We start from the raw sequence: 21,347 nt of genomic DNA, 5'->3' as shown, positions 1-21,347 counted from the left end.
ACCTGGCCTTCTACATGTTAGGATGGTGTCTGTCAAGGGACAAGGCTAGAGCATATTTTATTTAACAATAGCTTGATTTATAACAAAAAATATTCAGCCCTCTGGTCTGGACCTCCATGTGTACCTTTGCTTCAAATCTTAGGGGTGGCCTGGATCTTCTAACACATTATATAATTCACACTAATGGTCATGTTTCTTGCTTACTGTCTGTCAATAACCCACCCCCACGTAAGATTTGTAGGAATGCAGATTTTTGTTTAGTGATGTCTAGGTGAATGGCTGGCATGCAGTAGGAACTTTATGAACATTTGTGGAATAAATTTATTGAATAAATGAGTGAATGAATAGTTCTGTCACCTGTCCTATGTGTAAATACTACGTCCTGTCCAAACAGCTTCTACTGGGTCTGAGAATTTGGGCAATTGATTTTATTGTAGAATGGGCATAAGAATACAACAGTTTCCTGGAGTTGTAAGGACTAAATAAGTTATATAATTTCTTAGCCTCAGTTTCCTCATCTATAAAATGGGGATAACTAGAATATCTATTCCACGTGCTTTTTTTGTGAGGTTTTAAATAGATGACTTACGTGAAGTACTTAGCACAATGTCTGGAACAACGAAGATAATACATGTTACACTTAAGTGATTAATAACCTAAAGACGGAAGCATGAAGGATGAAAATCTACAATTGGTGCCCAGAAAGGGCCCTTTCAAAGCCTCTCACGACAGCCAAAGAAGGTAGCTGCTGCAAAGTGCAGAAAGCCTGAGAAGCAGTGAGGTTTGCAATTGTTTACGCAGCATTTGGGTCCTAGAACTGAGGCTGGTCTGATCTCAACCCTCAGGCAGTGTCTACCTGACCCTGAGAAAGTAGGCAGTGAAAGCTGAACTCCCCCATCCTACACAAAGACAAGGGGGTCTTTACTCAAGAGGAGGGTTGGGCCCTCTCAGAGATTGTACCACCTGCAGAGACCATCACACTACTTTAAAGGATTCCGGGACCTTGACAATCCCCTGCTGAGACACGGTGTGAGGGTTACTGCAGCATTGCCCTTCTCGATCAGAGCCCAGCCTGCACCCCGGGAAGAGCGACCTGGTATAGACAAGAGCCACCTTTCTTTTTTCTCTCTGACTTGTGTTCCCCTCCTCATTCCGGCGTCCTGCCCCTCAGCACTCCTGGGCCACCTGACACACCCCACGCCATGAAGGACCCTCTCTGGGGCAGCAAGGGAGCACAAGCTGCAAAGACAAGGTCCCGACTCTCAAACTTACAGCAGGAGACGAGACTGGGCCTGATACAGAAGAGCAGCGTCAGGCGGATGCACGGGACAAAGCCCTGCAGATGAGGCCAGGGAGTCCGGAGAAAGGGGCCAGCTTTGTATTATCCAGGTGGGCTTCCCGGAAGAGGCAGTGGTGAGAGGGCACTGAAAGGTGAGAAGGATGTGGGGGGAGGAGAAATAGCAGCAATGAGACAGACAGGAGGGGAGGGATCAGGGCACAACCTTGAAAAGAATGACAAAGCCATTGAGGACACAACAGAAACTGGTTAGAATCAAGTAGGACCAAGATGGCTGAAGGTTCGACTTCCTGCAGACCTTGAGCGTCCTGATATGCTCACCGTAATGCATTAGCATATGCTCAGTGACACCCTCCCAGGTGCCATGACAGTTCCGAGGCAAAAAGTGGGTAGTGGCCCAGTTCCTAGACATCCTTACTCCCTTCCCCAGAATAGTTGGAATAATCCTCCCGCTCGTTAGTCTATGAAATTACCCAGCCCATAAAAACTAACCCCATATTTCGGGGCCGCTCTCACTTTCAGGGACGGACCACATTCTGTCTATAGAATGTCTCTCTCTCTAAGTAAACCTGCTTTCACCTTTTACCACTATGACTCGCTCTTGAATTCTTAACCCTTACCTGGTGGCCCATCCCAGGGGCTCACCCAAGACCTGGGACATGACCATCCTCTCAAGCCCCGTTTTTTTTTTTTTTTTTCCTGCAAAGGCAACAGTACTAGGCACAGCGCTCCGGAGACTTTTATCTCACTGACATTTCAGGACAGGTCTTTGAAAATTCAGTCTTGTTATAGCCATTTTATAAACGTGGAAACAGATTTAGAAAGGTAGTTACCTGCCCAAGGTGAAAGCCATGAAACCAAACCTTGCTTGTTGTGGACTGCCTGAGCCAATGTCGTGATGCACACCCTGGGCTCTTGGGGGTAGATCTCAGTAGATGCCAAAGGGGAAGCCTAGCTGCCCCCTAATGACCTCACAGACCACATTCAGAGACATGTAGACATTTTATCAGCAAGCAGGCCCTGAAGAGTCTTGGGGCTACTCTGAAAGCCCCGTGAAGTTCCAGCTGTCCGTCTGGATGTTTCCAATAGTGTCTCGCAGGAAAGGTCCACCCAAGGCAAATGCCACTCTATTCCAGCCATAGGATCAGGCTACTCTACGGGAGTAAGAGAACCAAGATGCCTCCCGGACAGCAGGGAGACGCGGACAGCTTACAGGTCCAGCCCGGGTGCCAGCCCTAAGGGTGACAGAACAAGGGCATTCTAGATTTGGGGGGGAAACTTTTTTACTGACATACAATACATATACAGAAAAGTGCACAGATCATAAGGGGACTAAAGCATCTCTCCGGAAGCCCTTTCACGCCCCCTCCTAGTCATGGCCTCTCCTCCCCCAAGGGCAACCACTAGACTGATTTCTAGCAGCACGGATTGTCTATTTTATGTAAATGGAATCGCACAGTCTGTACTGTGCCTGGCTTCTTAAACTCAATGCTGTGTGGTGAGGTTCATCTATGATGTTGTGTGTGGTTGTAAATCATTCATTCTCATGTCTACCTAGTGTTCTATTGTATAAACATCCCCCAATTCATTTATTCACCGGATAAATTTTCTGTTGCGTCAAGTGTATACATATTTAGCTTTAGTAGATACTGCCGAAGTTTTCCAAAGTAGTTGTACCACTTTAGACTCAAACCTGAGACACTGAAAGTTCCGGTTGTTCCCCATCCTTAGTAAACCTTGATAAGTCTGCCTTTTTGATTTAGTCATTCTGGTGGGTGTGAGGTGGTATTGCAGTTTGATTTAAATTTGCATCTCCCTGATTACTAGGGAAATTGAAGGCTCTCTAGTTTCTTATATCCTGTTTTTTTTTTTAATATGGAGATTTGTCTTAAATATCTTTGCCAATCTACTTACCTCATACATCACTAATGTTACCTTTCTGACATCCTTTATGCTAATTAACAAGCTATGGGTTTCCTTAAGAATCCTTTTCTAGCATTCTTCATGCTAATAACAAAACCCACAGGAGTGGATGGGAGTTGAAAGAGAGCTGAAGCACTTGTAGTACCTTCTGAATAAACACTGTCTATTTATTCAATCAGCTGTCCATCCCTGGAGGGTGTATTCCTGATTAGGACAGCTGATCATCCTTCAGGTCTAGCTTAAGGCATACCACACAAGTTGTATCATTGTCTAGGCTAAAGAACTTCCAAGTGAAAAACAGACTTCATGATGTGGCTTCTACGCTTTCTTTTCACTCCATCTCTGTCACTGTAAGCACTATGACGACGCGTGCTTTGTGGTTCAGTAATTTTATGGCATGGAGATCTTCAGGCTCCTAGTAATCCAGGCACTGGACTGGACTCAGGTACAAGGAAATAGAGAAGGACCAGTCTTCCCAGAGATTCCCTCTGCAAGAAATCTGTTAGACCTGCCGTTTCTCAGCTCGGGGGCAAAGCCACACAGACAGGCTTTCCTCAAGGAGCTCCGGAGCCACCTAACAACCCTTGTCAGGGACCAGTGGCCATGGCTTTCCTGGAATAGGCATGGCAGTGCTTGGCTTCCTCTCCCAGAACATGGTTGGGATTGAGGGAAGAGGTTCCAAACCAGGGACTCTGATCAGCCATTGACCTCTCTTATAGCTTCTGTGTGACTTGTGGAGCACACAGATTTTGGGAGGATGGATTTCCTCATCTCCAGGACTTTGGAGCTGTCTCTTCTGGACCACTAGACAAGGGAGGTGTAGACTGGTCATATTTCGTTCACTGAAATGCTTGGAGGTGTCTTCTGACCTTCTAAGAACAGCATCTTTTAATTCAGTTCTTTTTTTATTTAAACTCAGACACACTGGTGGGAAGCTTGCTTCTCCTGGGATGGTCACTTACTTAGAAACAGCTGCCTGAACCAGACAGAAAAATAGATAAATACAACCTTCTTGGAGTGGGTCTGGAGGTCCATGCTTACATCTCCAGGTAGGCAGACGATGTTGCTGGTGGGGGTGGGAGAGGGGACTGAGAGGCGAGTACCTTCAGGATGACATAGCAAGGTCATGGGAGGGCTTTTGAAGTGATTGTAAGGGCTGAAAGGGTGATAAGTTAGTCCATCTCCTTAGGATGGCCTGAGGATGACACATCGTAAAACTGCAATCATGCCCATAGCTCTTAAGAAACAGGGAGTTCTGGTTACTTGAAATTTCTGGTGTACTCTAGAGCATCCTTTTGGGTTTCAAACATTCTTGAAAATTCTATGCTGGAGAAAGCAGCGGCGGAGCCTGGCAGGAGCAGTGCAGCATGAGTGGAGTGTGAGAAAGGAGCCCCAGCGTGAAGGAGGAACCTGGAGAGCTCAGAGTCACTGTGATGGCCAGGAACGCTGGTTGAGTGGCAGGGAGGGTGCAAGCCAAGCATGGAGCCCCACTGGCTAGCCCGTGCTCCAGGCCCAGCCTCCAAGGGGCTCCCAGCCTCGCATGGGATCCTAGGACTCCCAGGGCCTAAAGTTCTGAGCAGCCGGTCAGAAACTGAGTCCTGAAGAGGCTTGAATGGGTTGCAAGGAGATCCAGCATTTGCTTCTCTAGAAAGATGAAAACGAAGTGCTCCTGTGTTGCTTGCCCAACTGCTGGCACTCCAGGGCAGCTCCACACCCAGACAACCCAGAGCCACACCCAGTCTGCTCAGGCGCCCTCCACGCCTCTGGCTGGCAGTCCCCGAAACAGAGGCCAGGCAGGGGTGGGCGTTGGGCATTGCCGATATGGTCATTTGCATCCTCTGCGCGTCTTCAGAGGGTAAGAGAAAAGCTGAAACCACATCTAGGTTTGGGAATGTGGAATCCCTAATGTCTAAAACGCAGTAAGCTTCACTAGTGCCACCTTGACACTCACCAAGGAGATAAAAATGTTCATCAGGACTGAGAAAGAAGATTTAACGTCATTGTATTTATTAGGTTCCGAAACAATACACATTCACATCCTTTTGAATACAGTACATTTGGCACAATAATGTTTACAATGAAATAACACTAATGAATGGCAAGAGATTAAAATTACATCCAGAAAGGGAAAAAATGTACAAATAAAGCCTCACAATACAAAAAAAATCCCTAAAATTGAATACATTTTATATTTAGCCAGAATTATTTTGCACATAATTTAAAAAGAGGTAATTTTTTAGCCTTGTTTTTTTTTTTTTTTTTTTTAAAGCAAGAATGCATTGTTTTTTCACCTTTGGAGGAAAAAAAAATGTTTCCACTTCACAAAGTCCATTATGAGAGAACACAGGAGAACAGCTATCCTTCATATATTTTTTTGGCATTTTTTTGCACTCCCGTCCCCATTTTTTTCTTAAAAAAAAAAAAAAAAAAAAGTGAGTGAGCGACCTGGAAAGATTAGAAAGAACTGGCAGAAATGAAACAGTGTGTCTGCTTCCAAACTCTTGTGAAAGCTAAAATGAAACGACGACTACTCACGGAACACACAAGCCTTATTCTATAGACTACGTGGGATTTGAATCTGCCTGTGTGAGAACTTGATGAGCTCCAGCCCCAAACAGGAGGCATCCCAGCCAGCCCAGCTTTGGGGGCTGGAAGGGGGCATCTCTGGGCCAGGCAACCCACTGAGTGGCTGCCTGGAGCTGCCTGGTGGAATGTATTATTATTTGACTTCCCAACAAAAATGCCAGTTGTCCTTTAGGAAGGCCCAACCCCTGCTGACATGGGAATACCTTGGACAAGGCCAGTTGGCATTATAGTTAGAGTTTGCTTGGTGTTTCAAAGTCCATCAGGGTGAAGGAAGCAGAGGAGCAAACAGAGAGCAGTGGTGATGCATGAGTAAGATGGGCAGTATTGTCATGTCTTCCTAAAGAATGAGATGATGCCACCATGAAGATGTTTCTGTGCTTGTCCTCAACTCCAGAAGACAGTCTCTCCCCAGTACGTCAAGTTACCGAAGATCAATTAACCTACTGTTCTTCATCTCTTCACTGGTATGCCAAACACACAAATTGATACAGCACAATATTTGAAATTATCATAAGAACAGTTAATAATTACACCTGAGTTTTTAAAAAAGTCAAAACAAAAGAGAACTGAATGGCATCACTAGTAACCAAGGCTACGTGACTAGCCAGATACACATATGGACACCAGCTAATGGGCCGCAGCTAGTCACTGACCAAACTTCGAAACCACCATCCAGAACATTCCTTTCTCTTTCCCATCTCTATCAGGGCATAACAGAGCGCAGGAGAACTATATGTGAGTTTACATCTTTTAAAATAAACCAAAATGAAATAAACAATACAAAGAACACCCCTCACCCCCCGAGAAAAAAAAAAGAAAGAAGGAAACACACCTTATCTCTCGGTAACTTGAACCAATACACTCAGAGAGTATTGCACCTGGACATTATTATAATTATTCTTTCATAGACTAAAGTTTTATAATATGCCTGAACATGCAGCAGTTGATACCTCTAAATTCAATGAATTAATTCCACAGGCCTTGCAGCAAACACTATATACAAAAGTCTCAAATGTACAAAAGGCAAAAAGCTTCATTAGTGCCACTTTGCCACTCACAAGTATATATATTTAGGGGCAGCTGGGAAATCCACGTGCAACAGTTGGAATGGATTCCATTCCCTGCTAAATCGGTTCAGTAAAATAGATAATCAAACGACCTCCAGGAAACATGTACACAAAGCCACAGAGAACCCTTGGAAATCAAAGAATGTAACACTGTTAGCATATCTACAGGAGGTAATGTCACATCCATTAAATAGTGTCCACATGAGTCGCCATTCCATGTCACACAGAAACAAAACTCCGAGCGCATCTTGCCACCCTGTCAGTTTTCAAATAAGTCGCTCTTCAATCTCCTGATACCCTCTGCATAACCCATGTTTAGCCTCATTCTGCATGTTCCAAAAGCAGATATTTCATATTTAACTTTACACGTTTAATGTCTAAAAACCACAACACAGTAGTACTACCATTTGGGAGAAGTGCGCAAAAATTGCACACTGCTGCAGAAAATAAATAGAGTTGATGCTGGGGACTTAGGACGAAACTGGAAAGAGAATTTGGGAGGCGAGTTTTGCTAGAACCCCAGGGCCTCGGCCATCTCTGCGGGGGCCTTGGAGTTCAGGCAGAACTCGAATAACGAAGAGCACTACTAGTTTCCTTTTCTCTCAATTCACAGAGCCTCACGTGCCACGAAAGCATTAAGAGCATAAACCCTGGACGATGATTTATTAGCCCTTTAATATACACCTGTATTAGCACTGGAATTTATATCTTTTGGCCAATTAGAAAGCAAATTTGATCGTCTATTTTTCAAATGTTAATCGAGTTCAAAATCAAATTTCTTTTTCTACGGAGAGCTATTTCTTCCACGAGACACATGCTTACACAACTTTGGCATGCCCCGAAGCTAAAACCAAAGCAAGCGAGAATTAGCCATTCCAGAGCAAACCAACACAGGGAGCCAACCCGGGCATCTCCCAGCCTCTCTCCTTCCTGGGCGTGCCTTGAGGGCGCCCATCTTTGGGCTGAAGAAGCACCAGTCTCTTCTACTGGATAGAATGGCAGATGGTGGCAGGCGGGCGGGACTGGAGGGATGAGAAGCAAGAGTTGTCAGGACTCTGCGTCCATGAGCAGAGCCAGAGTCTCGTTAGCTTTTTTTTTTTGTTTTTTTTTTTTTTCCTTTTCTTTTCAGTAAAAGGCCTGAAGTCGCTTCCCTGCCAGAAGCCCCCGTGGAGTGAAGCCAGGCTTGCCAACAGACCAGACTCGGCACTGGGTCCAGTGAACTGCTGACGCCACACGATTCTGCATTACTGGTGAGACAGGAACCAAGAGTGCCTTCTGGTCACCAGGTGGGAAGAGGGAGGAGCTGGCCTGGGGGGAGGGAATGCAATAAATAGAGGGTGGACAAGGGACTGGGGCTCCGGGGAGGAGAAGTAGTTCAAGACCGTCCTACGGGAAAATAGGAATCTTCCCAGCGCCCCTGCTTGCAGCATCACCGAACTCCACCTGGAGCGGCTTCTCAGGGCATCAGGTCTTCACCAAAGTAGGAGAAGCCTTTGAATTCCTCCTGGTTGATCTGCTTCACAATCGCTTCATCCACGAGCGTGAGTACCGGCTCTTCCCGGGTAAAGTCTTGGTCAAAATTATTGACGTCTCTTTTGGTTTTCTGTGGGAAGATAAGAGAAAGCACTGACTCCAGGCTGACCTTCCTCCCCAGGGCCCCCCGCAGGGAGTGGGCATCGCGCTGACCAGCCTCTCGCCAAAGCAGACCTCTAGCTACTGAGAGCAGACACCGAGCTGTTCCAATGAGGTAACGATGAATGGCCCCAGGACCGGGAGGTGATGGAGGACTTGGAGAGGAAGAATGAGTCCAGGTGAGAAGGAAGACGGGGTGAGAGGTATGATGGAAAAGCAGGGAAGTGGGATTCCCATAGACTGTGTGTGTGGGGTGGAGTGTGTGTGTGCATGTCTGTGTGTGTGTTGCGGACACTCCCCCTTCCAGCACCTGCCCTAACCCTCTGGCTCCACTGAGACCTCCCTTCTTGTGATCCAGGAAGTGAACTTGAATCTCCCTCCCACAAGGTCTCCAGTGGTCTTTCTTCCATAAAGGTAAACCCCCCATTACCTTGCCATGTCTGCTCCAGATGTCATCTTCTCTATAAGTAGGAGGATGCATGGGATGGGGGGTGGGACCGTCTTCTGGGAAGCCTCCCTTGATCCTCACCTGCTATTCTGTGTTCCCACATTATTTCTATTATTATACTCAAGACACTGACTTGCAGTGAATTGTTAATGCTTTTGTCCTGACCATGAGCTCCTTAAAGGCGGAAGCCTTGTCTGACTCAGCCTTGGGTCCCCAGCAGTCCCCTGCACTAAGCATCTACTGAGTGAGTGAATACATCAGCAAGCCCACCACTGACTTCCCAGCTCAGAAAGACCCATACCCAGCTGGAGGTTCAAGTTACCAAACTTGGGCTTATGGTCTGTGGAGGGTGGAGGGCAGCAATCAAACAAGTCCTGGGTTTTGGAGAAAATCAGCAAGTATGAATAATGCTCTCTGCCTTTGGGGGTTCACTGCTGAATCGGGAATCAGTATTCCTGTCTAGAACACACTGCAATCATTAGAAAAACTTTCATGGAGTAGTCGGGGCCCGGCTGAGACTTGAAGCCTGAGTTACAATCATGTCGGTAGAGACGGGAGGAAGGCACCTTGGCAGAGAGGAAGATGGTCTGGGAAGTGCTGGGAAGTGCTGTTTTACAGTTTACAGCATCTTCACGTTTATTTGCTCACTGATCGTTGCAACAGGCAGGTGTCATTATCCTGATTTTACAGATGTGGAAACCGTGGCTCACAAAGGTTTGGTGACTTGCCCAGAGTCACCCAATGAGTTCAGAGCAGAGCCAGACTCAAATCCAGCTCTCAGCACGATGCCTCCCGTGGTGTAGAACGTCTGGAAAGCTGGGTACTGGAGACGTGGGAAGACACGGCAAGAGTCAAATTCAAACAGGAGACATTTAGGTCAAACCACTAGGCTGAAGCAAAGCCAGAACGACTTGCTGGCAAGCCAGCATGGTGGGAGAGGTCTGTGGGCTGGGGAGAGTGGTGACATGGTGAGGTGAGCTTGGCAGGGGAGTCTGTTTTCAAATTTCCCCAGATTGAGATCTGAATCAGATGGACAGCACAGAGCGGAGATGAGCTAGTCTCTCCCATCTTTCAGCACCCATCAGTCCTGCTTGGCGTCTTCTCTCTGGCCTTGAGCTGCATAGTTCAGTAGGTCTCAGAGACCTTGGAGGGGAGACAAAAGGGGGACACAGAAAAGCCCAAGGGATGGAGACAGGACTTGCCGCAGCAGGATGTGTGCGTCGCCCCTTGAGATGGGAAAACCGAGGAGTGGCTTAGTCTTTTCTACAGGAGGGCTGGTCCCAGGCAAGAGGATGATGCGTTCTCCATCTCCAGTGTGTACAGAGCACGAGGAAAAGGGGGGCCCTCACGGAGAGGAACTCCAGAGGAGAACCACAGAGCCCAAACCCAAGCGACGCATGAGGGACGTGGGAGGGCAGGTGCCTGGGGAAAGGGTGTGGTGACGCCTCTTCCGAAGATCCCTATCGAAGGAGGGATGGGTTCACTTTGATTGAAGAGGGGTTATAGAGTATGGGCCCGTGGTGCTGGGGGAGCAGCAGGATGGGGAAAAGGTGGCAGCAAGACTTTAAGACTTGGGAAGCACTGAGTATCATCCCAGAAGGTGACCAAGGGGCATCCTCAGTGGGGGCAGGAGGAGAGGGGGACCAGGGGCGGGAGTTGGTGAAGAAGATTGGCAAGGAACAGGGCAGGAGGGAAACTCAATTGGTAACACCACCAATGGTGGGCTATGCCCAGGTACTTTCAGGGGCAGGACCACCTCCTTCCTGGCTCCCTCTCACTGGTCACTAATGGGGGAGGGGAGCCAGTGTATAGAGAACCTCAGGAAACCTGTAAACACTCTGGCATCGGCTCCCCTGTTTAACTACTTGTGCTTCACCTTTCAATCGTTTGTGTCCATTAGTCATGGAAACTGGTTTCCTCTCCTGAGGTCAAATGAGCATAGTGACGGAGCTAGATTCCACAGGATGTCTGAATGTCCCAACCTCCTGACTGCTTACCAGGGAATCGGGCTCAGTCAATATAGCTAGGGACGTCATTCCCAGAGGGCCTCCAGCTCCATGGCGGGCTGGCTTGGGTAGCAATCTAGCTCAGCTCTGGGCTTTCCGGTGGTCCCAGAATCATCTGTGGCATTGGAGCGAGTGTGCCATTCTTCAAGAGCTCTACAGAAGAACACACTTGGCTCACGCACCCCTTACGCAGCCCGGCCCAGGCCGTAGTTCCCTTGGAGACAGCTTAGGTGCATGTCAGTCACTCATTCCCAATTCAAATAACTAACAATTCCTGACTATTAATTAACCTTAGAGGCTTAGGGAGTTTTGCAAAGCAAGTATTTCTGAGAAACCCCATCCCCTGTTAATACCGTTGGAGGCAGCATAGCACCCTCAAATTTAGAGAGGACTGGGGATTTTATCCTATACTCACTGGTCTTACTCTTTGGAAAGCTGCTGTCTCCCTTACAGAGTTGGCACGAGACTCCACTCCAAGGTTCTGATGGGCAAACTCCTAGAGACACTCCCTGTTTAACTGGGTCTTTAGTCACCCCATGTGCCTCTCCTAATATCTAAATGCCTGACTCTCGGCCCCCACCGCACAGCTTGAGAGGTGACACTGGGACAGTGGAACAGCCTTCTAACTCTTCGCACCTCATCTCCTCCATTAAGTCCTTCCCACATCCTCTGACGCACACGGAAGGAAGGCTGAATGCAGGAGGAGAAAGAGCACTGGCTGCCCTCCCATCCTGGTTAGATGACAGTGTGAAGGTCACCTCTTTGAGCCTTGGTCTTTTCATCTGTAACATGGGGGTGGTCACAGGTGCCCTACAGGTTGCCTTGAGGACTAAATGAGATGCCAGATGTGAGGTGCCTCCGTGCGGACCCCCACACACAATGGGCACCCAATAAATGTGGGATCCTACCCTGCCTCCGAGTCTTAGCACCGTGTGCCGTGGCCATGGCTGTGTTCCCCAGCACAGCCCATGTGATCTGCCCACGGGTGCCGCGAGCTTCGTGAGGGCAGGGCCTGAGCCCACAGTTCTCTGGATGCTTTCAAATCCTGAACTAGTGCTGAGCCAGGGCCTGCCTGAACATCCCGTGCTTCCTCCAGCCACTGAGATTCTTCCAACGGTGGCTTACTGCTCTCGGAAAAAGCCCCAGTTTCGTACCCACTTCTAAGGCCCTCTGGGATCTCGTGCCTGTCCACTTGCCCAGCTTCATCTCCTGGGCCCGGGGGAACCACGAAGTCCTCTGGACTCATTGGCTTTGCTCCTGCAACCGAGTCTTTGTTCAGCTAGTCCTCGGCCCGGGGCACCCTCTCCCCTCCTTGCCTCCTGCCCCGTCTTCATCAGCGAGCTGACTTCTGCTCACCTTCCCATCTTGGCTCAGATGCCCTGCTTTCAGGAAGCCTTCTCTGTCCCTCCAGGCCTCTTATGGGGGTTCTATCACCTCTCCTAACTCTCATCACGGCACTTACCACCCTGGGTGTCCGCCTCCTTTTGCAACTAATCTGTGCGCTCCTGGGGGCAGGGACCGGGTTGAACCCGCCATTCCATCCCCGGGATGGCGTACTGCCTGGCACGTAGAGAGTGCTCAAGAAATATCAGAGGAAAAAAATAATCGAATGCACGTCTCTTGCTGCTGCTTTATCTAGAGCCACTGAAGTGATCTGGGTTCAGAACCTGTGGCACCCTTGTGCCAGAGGGTGTTTTGTTTGGAGAAGGTTGAGGTCTGACTCACAAAGAGCCTGGAGCAGGGCACCCCAGCCCATGGCTGCCCCACAGCGCCCTGAGAGACAGGCAGGCTTAGGGCTGGTTAATGGGGTTTCCTCTCCCTGCAGTGGTCAGCCTGGGCCACTAGGGTTCCTTGACTGCTGGTCTGAGAAAGAAAGAGGATGAACCAGGGTTTGGGCAAATTCTACCAAGACAGATGGGCTAAGAGAAGTTTACGGACTTGGTGGGTATTTGCAGTTGGTGTCAGGGGAGAACAACATTCCTCTTCCCTTTGGCTTCATTGAGAAGTGAGGTCTTGGATTTGAGGTCTGGGGCTGACCCTGGGGGGAGGGCACACTTCTGGCATCTGCAGCAGGGGAGTGAGGTAGAACTATGGAAACAGAGTTACAGGTCACTCCAGATGCCTCTGAGAAACTGCATTTGAGAGGCAAAGGTAGGGGACCTGCCTTTTAAATCGCCCTGAGGCCACTGAGGGCCGGAGGCTCAGCCGACTGTGGCAGTGTCTGGACCCCAGTGCGGACATGGGCAGGCTGCCTGTATGCTCGCTTCCTGTCTGGCTGGCGCAATCCTTTCATAGCCCTCACTGAACTGAAGTCATAAATACAAGCTTTCAGAGGAGCCAGCGATTTCTGCTTCTGTCTTTATCTGATTACGAGATCAACAGATGACTTTGTTCTAAAGCACCGAGGGCCGGGGCACGGGCCTGTAGTCACCGTGCTGGTCCCACACCGCCTCTTCATCTGTGCTTGGCGCGACAGCAAGGGCATAGGCAGTAGACCGACCACAAGCCAGGGTCCCCGGACCCATGTGTGTGACCGTAACTTTCTGGGGAGACATGCTGTCTCCACGTGGTCTCCAAAAATCCAGCTTTCAGGTTCCACCTCCCTCTTGAGTCTCCGACTCCAGCCTCCCTCCTGCAGTCCCCCACGGCACTCCCTGGAACATGCATTTGCTCCCTCCTTGTCATGTTTTTATGTGTGTCACATTTTCCTCTCGTATCCCTCGAGGTACCTACTGCAAAGCAGGGCACAAAGCAATCCCTTAATATTCATTTGCTCAAAATCCTCTTATTCGCGCAACAGTCAAACTCAAGATTCCTGACTCAGCTCTGAAATGTCAATATTCTTATCTAAGCACTTTCTTCTTTTAAATATCTTCAAAGAAAAAGGGAGAATTTAAATAATTCGAATGCTTGCTTAACATCAGTTAACTGGGTCTTTACATACACACACATATTCATTATACCCATATATTGACAAAGTACACGTGCATATGTGTATACACACACGCTCACCCATGAAGTTAAATGAAATGAGAAACGTATAACTGCATAGCTGTTTTGCCTGACAAAAATGAGGGTTGGGACAGAAATTCAAGTCAACTATCATTTGCCTAGAAATTTCTCTCAACATATTCTTCTATCCCTTTCCCCCCTTTTTGATTTTGTTAACCAAGAATTGATCATACTTTTGGATTTTCCTTATATAGAAAACAGAGCGAGACACATCGAGGGTTTGTCTAGGCTGCCAGTGGAAGCTTTCGCAGCACCTCTCTTGCCATGGTGGTGCCCTACCATGTTTTAATCCATTTCCTTCTTAGAATGTGGTGGCCAGAACCGATGGCTCGATCCCTGACTCCGTGGTCTGAGCAATGCCAGGGGAAGTGGCATGACCCTCTACCCGGTGGAAACTCTCAAATTAAATCAATGTCTAAGACGGTGTCGCTGTTCTATCATTTCTGAGGTAACTGTGATAAAACAGTGACGCTCTTACAGTTTTATCAACCCAATTTAACCTTGTTATGTATTGAACTGTGTCTCCCCCAAAAGCTATGTTGAAATCCTAACCACCAGCACCTCAGCCTTATTTGGAAATAAGGTCTTTGCAGATGTAAGGTGGGGCCTATCCAGTATGACTGGTGACCTTATAAGAAGGGGAAATTTGGACACAGAGGCAGACACACACAGCGGGAGGACCGGATGAAGAGACACAGGGAGAACCCACACGAAGAGCAGAGTGATGCTACCACAAGCCAAGGAACACCTGGTGCCACCAGAAGCTGAAAGAGGCAAGGAAGGATTCCTCCCCTCCAGGTTTCAGGGGGAGCGCGGCTCTGCAGGTGCCCTGATCAAAGACTTTCGCATCCAGAACCGTGAGACAATACATCTCTGTTGTCGTAGGCCACCCGGCGTGTGGAACTTTATGGTAGTCCTAGGAAACTAATACAAACCCCCACTTCTGAAGTGGATTTTTTGCATCCAGATGTAACCTCTGACACTTAACCTTGATTTCTTCTTATGGTGGTACTTATTTCTAGGTTGTTAAGATTACCATAAATAACGATTCTGTAATTTACCTCTCTGAATCTCAGTTTATTTACCAAGGAAGTGGGGATAATAAATCTACCTAGCGTGCTGAGGATTGCACGAGAGCATACAAGTAAACCTCATGTAAACTCTAAAGTCCTATATGAATGCCATTTTAATTCTGTCATCCATCTTTTCTGCCATATCCTTCAGATTTTTGTCATCCTAAAATGTGATTGGCATGCCTCCCGTCTCTTTAACAAGATGCATATAAAAATACTATATAAGGGAAGTTCAGGCTCAGAGCCGTCTGACCTGCCCTCTGCAAAGAGCTCTCTCACAAAGCTGACCTACCCAGTCGTACCAGCACACTTTGTGGGTACGGGTGTTAAATCCACTGTGAACCAACCAGCCACGGTCACTTTTTCCATCTTGTTCAGGAGGATGCTATCCAAGACTTTCAATTGTTTTGCTGGAATAAAGATACACAATGCCTGCAGCATTTCTCTCATCTATCAGTCTAGAGGTGAAGTTAATTGGCTCCAAGCAATTACCATTTTCCCCTAAGTGTCCACAAACTATCTTCTCATAAAACCTTCTAGAAACTTGCTTTAATCACATCCGTCTCAGAGTATCCCAAACCTCATTTCCCCTCTTTCTGAATACTGGGAGACTGTTTGCCCATGTCCCACCATTTGGTACCACTGCTCTATTCCATCAAATCCAAATAACCAAATAGTGGGCACGGCTGATTCTTCACTAACCTGAGGGATAACTCACCTGGGCCTGGCACAGTGGCTTTCAAACTCGGCCGTACAACAGAACCACCATGGAACTTTAAATGAGAGTGACGCTACACCCACCCCAGAGACTCGGTGTAACTGCTCCAGGATCTGGCCTGGGTGAGTTATAGCTCCCAGGTGACTTCATTAGATATAATTCATTAGTTCACGTCCCTTGGGTTTCAGTTCACCCAAGAGTGGTTTTTGCCCTAATCTTTGAACTTTGAAGATATTTCTCTTTGGGGAAAAGTTAGAGGCAAAATAACAGCCTTGCTATTTGTCATTGTTTTCAGTCAGTGGTTCTCTATCCTGCCTGCGCATCAGAAACAAATACGCATCTATATGGACACCTGGGCCTCAACACACACCTCGTGAACTGGAATGTCCAGGGGGTGGGGCCCAGACCTCTGTAATTTTTTTTTTTTTGCGGTACGCAGGCCTCTCACTGTTGTGGCCTCTCCTGTTGCGGAGCACAGGCTCCGGACGCGCAGGCTCAGCGGCCATGGTTCACGGGCCCAGCCGCTCCGCGGCATGTGGGATCCTCCCGGACCGGGGCACGAACCCACGTCCCCTGCATCGGCAGGCGGACTCCCAACCACTGCGTCACCAGGGAAGCCCTGCATTTTTTTTTATCGCTCCGTGAGTGATTCTGATGTGCAGCCTTGCTGAGTCCCTCTGTGTAAAGGAGCAGTGGATCTCTTTCTTCCTTCTTTTTCTTAGCAGTTTCAAAGGGACTTTTTGTAGTCTGAAAGCCTATTTGTTCTGGATTCAGCTTCCCCTCAGGGTCACACAATATACTGGTATTCCTTCTGAATTTCATGCCATTCCTTAGCTATTTTATATCGGTCTTTATAAAATCAGGATACCCACGAGCTCACTGGCAAACCACACTGGTTTCTTTAGATGTCGCCCTCTGAGAGGCAGCGTAGCCTAGTGGTTTAGCATGCACGCTAAACTTTGTGGCCTTGGGCAAATCAGGAATTCTCTCTTGTGCCTCAGTTTCCTCATCTGTAAAATGGGGATATTAGTAGTCCTCCCCATATACTTGTTATAAGGATTAAGTGAAATAATACGTTTAAGTGATGAGAACATTACACAGCAGAGAGTAAATGTAAATTATTAGTATTGCTTCTTCGTCAATATTGATCACAACAGTATGGTTAGAACAAAGAGCGTTGTGTTTGGGATGATCCCTGATCTCAGTTCACAGAATAATCACTGTATCACCGGGGTGACCTGTGTGCTTTCATCTCCTGTGTACTCCAAATACTAGGACTAACCAGTCTTCTCTCAAAAGCTAAGAGCCAGAATTGTGACCCACCCAAAAGGACATTCCTGATCCTTTTATTGCCTTCCTAACCTTGTTTGTCTTTCCTCATTTTCACTGCCATTACATTTACAGTATGTTCTTTGTATATCCTAGTGGGCTGTCTTTAAACTTTCTGGCATAAAGCAAGATAAGAAAAACAAAAAGGAAGAAAGAAGACGAATTTTACTTTTAGCAGTGCTGGCTATGACATCATTTCTTCTTCTCTCTGTAATGAGCCAGAGGGTGTGTGTGTGTCCACAGGGAGCTGTAGAGCTGGTGGCAAAGTGGGCAGCGCATGTCTCAGCGGCTGGTGTGTTCCTTCAGGGACACAGACCCAGGGTTCCTAGGTCTCCTGAATTCCCAACAAATATCCCAGACACATTTTCATGTTAGATCTCCTAATTTTTGCCAGCTAATTCAATTAAAAATAGAGCAGCCTGGTTGAATGGGTTGCACGGCCCTCCAGCTTGTGGCCTCTATTTAGTAAAGCTGTTTCCACCTTTTAGGGAAAAAGAAAATCAAGACCCATTTACTTTTCAGGCACAAATGATTAGCTTCATGACATGTAAAAATGGGAAGCCACGTGGTTCCTGGCCATTCCCTGGTCCACAGGAGAGAATCATGGCAGCAGGCTGGCCTCTGCTACTAGCATACAGAGATGGGGAGCCACCCAAGCCTCAGGTCGAATGCCCCCTCCCCCATAATCTGGTCCACCTCCTCATCTAAACCATGTCTGAGGGAAAGCCGCTTCACTCCTGAGGCAGTCTGCATATGTAAATGTATTATTATTAGTTTTTTTTGCGGTACGCGGGCCTCTCACTGTTGTGGCCTCTCCCGTTGCGGAGCACAGGCTCCGGACGCGCAGGCTCAGCGGCCATGGCTCACGGGCCCAGCCACTCTGCGGCATGTGGGATCTTCCCGGACCGGGGCACGAACCCGTGTCCGCTGCATCGGCAGGCGGACTCTCAACCACTGCGCCACCAGGGAAGCCCGTAAATGTATTTTTTAAATGGACTAAGCCCCTCAGACCAAGAGGCATTCTGAACTACCAACTACAGCTGGATTCTGTCAAATCCACTGCTTGATGGAATTCAACTATTCCCCGTCTCTCCTTTTCCCTCGTTAACTGTTTCCCAGATTATTAAAAAATCCACAGTTTTACAAATTCCGTTTGAAGAGTTGCTTTGGAAACTCCTATTAGCTACCACTAACCTCCTCCCTCACACCTAGAAATACTTCAGGGATCAAAGGAGTTCAGCCAGCTACAATTTGTCTGTACATCAGCGGTTTACAGGAGTCTGCAGACTCAGCCCTCTGGGATCTCCTTTACAGGGAGGGCAGGTATCCCTGTTACAAAGAAGCTGTTACCACACTTGGAGCATCTGTTACGGTGCTTTTTCAACAAAATTTGGGGCTTCTACCTGAAGGTTCGTTTGGAAGGCAGGGCCAGCTTAGAAACCTACAGAAGCTTGAAAGGGGAACCCAAGATACAAGTCCCTGTATCCCCTGCTCCCACAGAAGCAGGGAATGTGGTCCCTGATAAAGTGGGGAGCTTGTTGAGGTGATTTTCAAAGCTGCTTCTACCTGTGTATTCCATGGCTCAATCATTTTAAGTAAAACTAAAATATTTCAAACAAGACTTCCTGACCTGGCTTCCCACTCTTAGAGCATGGATGGCATGTTGTCTGTAAAAGGCCAGCTAGTAAATATCTTAGGCTTGGTGGGCCATGGGGTCTCTGTCACAACCACTCCTCTAGCCGTGTGGCACGAAGCAGCCCTAGACAAAGTGTCAGTGACTGCGAGTGGCTGCGTCCCGGTCACACTTTATTTATGGACACAGATATTCGAACTTCTTATAATGGTCAAGTGTCACCATTCTTCCTCAACCACTGAAGAAAAAAGTACAACCCATTCTTAGCCTGAGGGCTGCACGAAAAGAGGCAGTAGGTTGGACTTGGCCGGTGGGTCAGAGTTTGCCAACCCCTGTACTAGACGAGGGACTTCAGGGCTTCCGGGAACCTCGTGAAATACAATCCAGTGTGTTGTATGTATGGGCACTTTTGGGTTTTCCTGGAGAGAGTTCACTGCAGCAGATTCTGGAAGGGGTGGCAACTTCACTGCTAAGTTGGGAATCACAGATTTCAAAGTTTCCCCTCAAACAAGGCCTGAAATTCTCTGTGGAACAATAACTCTGAGGAATCCACAGAGAGCAGAAAGCCCTGAGAAGCAGTCTCAGGACCGTAAATGTCTCCTTTTGCTCAAGTCCCTCGTACCATGGAGGCCCCCCACAGGGGGCGTTGCCTTGGGCCCGTGTGGTGCTCCATGGGAAGGCTGAAGGGTCCCTATGAAAATGGTTGGGAAAAGTCCCCCGGACGCAGGCTCTCTGTCTAAGGCTATTTCAAGACCAGGTGGAACCATTTGTCTCGTAGTTTTAGCCTCACAGACACAGCATTTCTTCATTCCTTTTAGGGAAGGAGACATTTCTGGGCAGTTCTGAAGGGCGGTGCTGACACCTGCCTCCTGAAACCCTCCCAGGCCTGCCCAGGTCCACACGTGGACACACCTTTGGCTGTGACTATCTGCTGTTAAAACTTGGTAAAAAAGTATAAAGCATACATTGCAGTCAAGATTCATTTTGGGCCGTGTGGTCAAGGACGCACCCTCATAGTCTGTGCGGCACTCACTGGCCCTTGACGACGTTCAGTTTGGAGTTTTAAATGGCCTAGAGGTGTCTCCAAGTGCCCCAAGAATATTGGCTCCCTGGCAAGGCAAGCAGCATCTCGGGGCCACCTGCATCTTCTGTCACTCGCAGTACCCAGCTCACAGCCGGGCCTTAACTAAGTGGACCCCGCTGAGTCCCCAGGTGACAGCCCAGAGCAAGAGCTCTTCTCACACAGGGGAGCCCGCCCCCTCCAAGACAAGACATGAGAAGAAAGGAATGCCCGTTTCCCTCTCAAATGCTGCAAAGGAGCTCGGAAACCATTCCTGAGGCCACAAGGCCTCCATCCTGCTGCTAATAAGAAGGGTCTGGAACTGCTATGTGGGAAAGAAATGCCCCTTCCTAGAGAACTAGCCCCAACCCAGGCTGGTCCCCCTCACATACCTTGATCGCCCTGTGCCTCTCTTTCCTTGCCCTCCTTGTAACTGCGGCTAGAAAGTGACTTACTCAGTAACTGTCTCCCGCACAGCCTAGAGGCCCTGCTCGGGGGCCTGCCGTGTACTTCCAGCAGCGGCACGGCTCAGTCCCTCCGTGTGGACAACATAATAAAGCTCAGGGATGGAGACCTGCCTGATGCATTTAACCTCACAGCTACCCCAACTCCCACTGCAAAGACTAGCAAGCAGCTGGCGCAAGGTGGGGCCGCCCGGGGTGGAGCCAGGGTTGGATTCAGCCTGTTCTGACCCCGGGCCGGGCCCCTGATGTGTGCCGTCCTGCCTCCCGCTGAGAGGCATCAAGGCGGTCACCTGTGCAAAAGGGCTGAAGCGCCGAGCCCAGCCCAGGCGGCCAGCCACCGGCTTCCACCAATAAACCAACCAACCGACCAACCAATCAGCCAACAAGCAAACAACTGCCCTCCGCCCTGCATCCCTCAAAATGCACGAGGCTGCCATCCCCACTAGGCCCTCGGGGGTCATTTCTTAGGGGGGGAAGGGGAATACAGCCCTTCGAAATTCTTCACTATGACCAAGAGTAAGAAATACATGTTATATATGACCTAGTGGCCATCACCTCATTCCACCGTCCCCAAGAAGAGATGCAGCTGCTACACTTTACCCTCACCGTATGTGATGCAGTCTATGTTCTAGTCTCTCTACTTTGTTCTTTTCTTTCCTTTTCTCTTCTTCTCTACTCTACCCAATTCTACCCTATCCCAGTCTTCATGAAAAATGTTTTCTGCACCTGACCCACTAAATTGATTTTACAACCCACTGATGGGTAGACCTGGAAGTAGGGTAAAGGGGCACCGAGCAGGGATGTCTGGAGCTGAAAATGTGTAGAAAATACAATGTCGATATGCAGGAATAAAAAGCCTTAGGAGGAGACGGCACCCTGCCTGCTGTGGCCTGCCCAAGGCCTGAGCCCCGGTGCCAGGCTCTGCAGCGAGCTGGCCCCATGCAGTGGGACGTGCAGCAGCAGGCCCCGTGGTTGCTCCTGCTGCAAGTGGGCAGACGCACAGTGGCAAAGCCAGCCCCGCTCTGCCTCTAACCGGGGCCCTTTTTCATTTATCGTCGACTTTTCAAATCAGTGTCATTGTTGACAGCTGTTGAGTTTA

At 48.5% G+C, this 21,347-nt stretch overlaps 1 protein-coding gene across 2 annotated transcripts in view; it reads right to left on the bottom strand.

Annotated features, from left to right (window-relative positions):
* Positions 1 to 6,738: 6,738 nt before the first annotated feature.
* The window catches only part of PRKCE (protein kinase C epsilon), a 507,953-nt gene continuing 493,344 nt past the window's right edge, over positions 6,739 to 21,347 (bottom strand). The window contains exon 15 of one of the 2 annotated variants that reach the window (XM_082851881.1): positions 6,739 to 8,476. In XM_082851881.1, coding sequence (XP_082708007.1) covers positions 8,330 to 8,476 — 147 coding nt within the window. In that variant the 3' untranslated portion in view covers positions 6,739 to 8,329. Of the gene's footprint in view, positions 8,477 to 10,039; positions 10,097 to 21,347 lie in introns of those variants that run through there. The other variant, XM_082851882.1, reaches the window with a different exon arrangement.

The sequence above is a fragment of the Leucopleurus acutus genome (genome assembly GCF_964270905.1).
Source record: "Leucopleurus acutus genome assembly, chromosome: 12".
Taxonomy (NCBI): Eukaryota; Metazoa; Chordata; class Mammalia; order Artiodactyla; family Delphinidae; genus Leucopleurus; species Leucopleurus acutus.
Note: the sequence above shows the minus strand (reverse complement) of the source record. Positions and strands in the feature narration are given on the sequence as shown.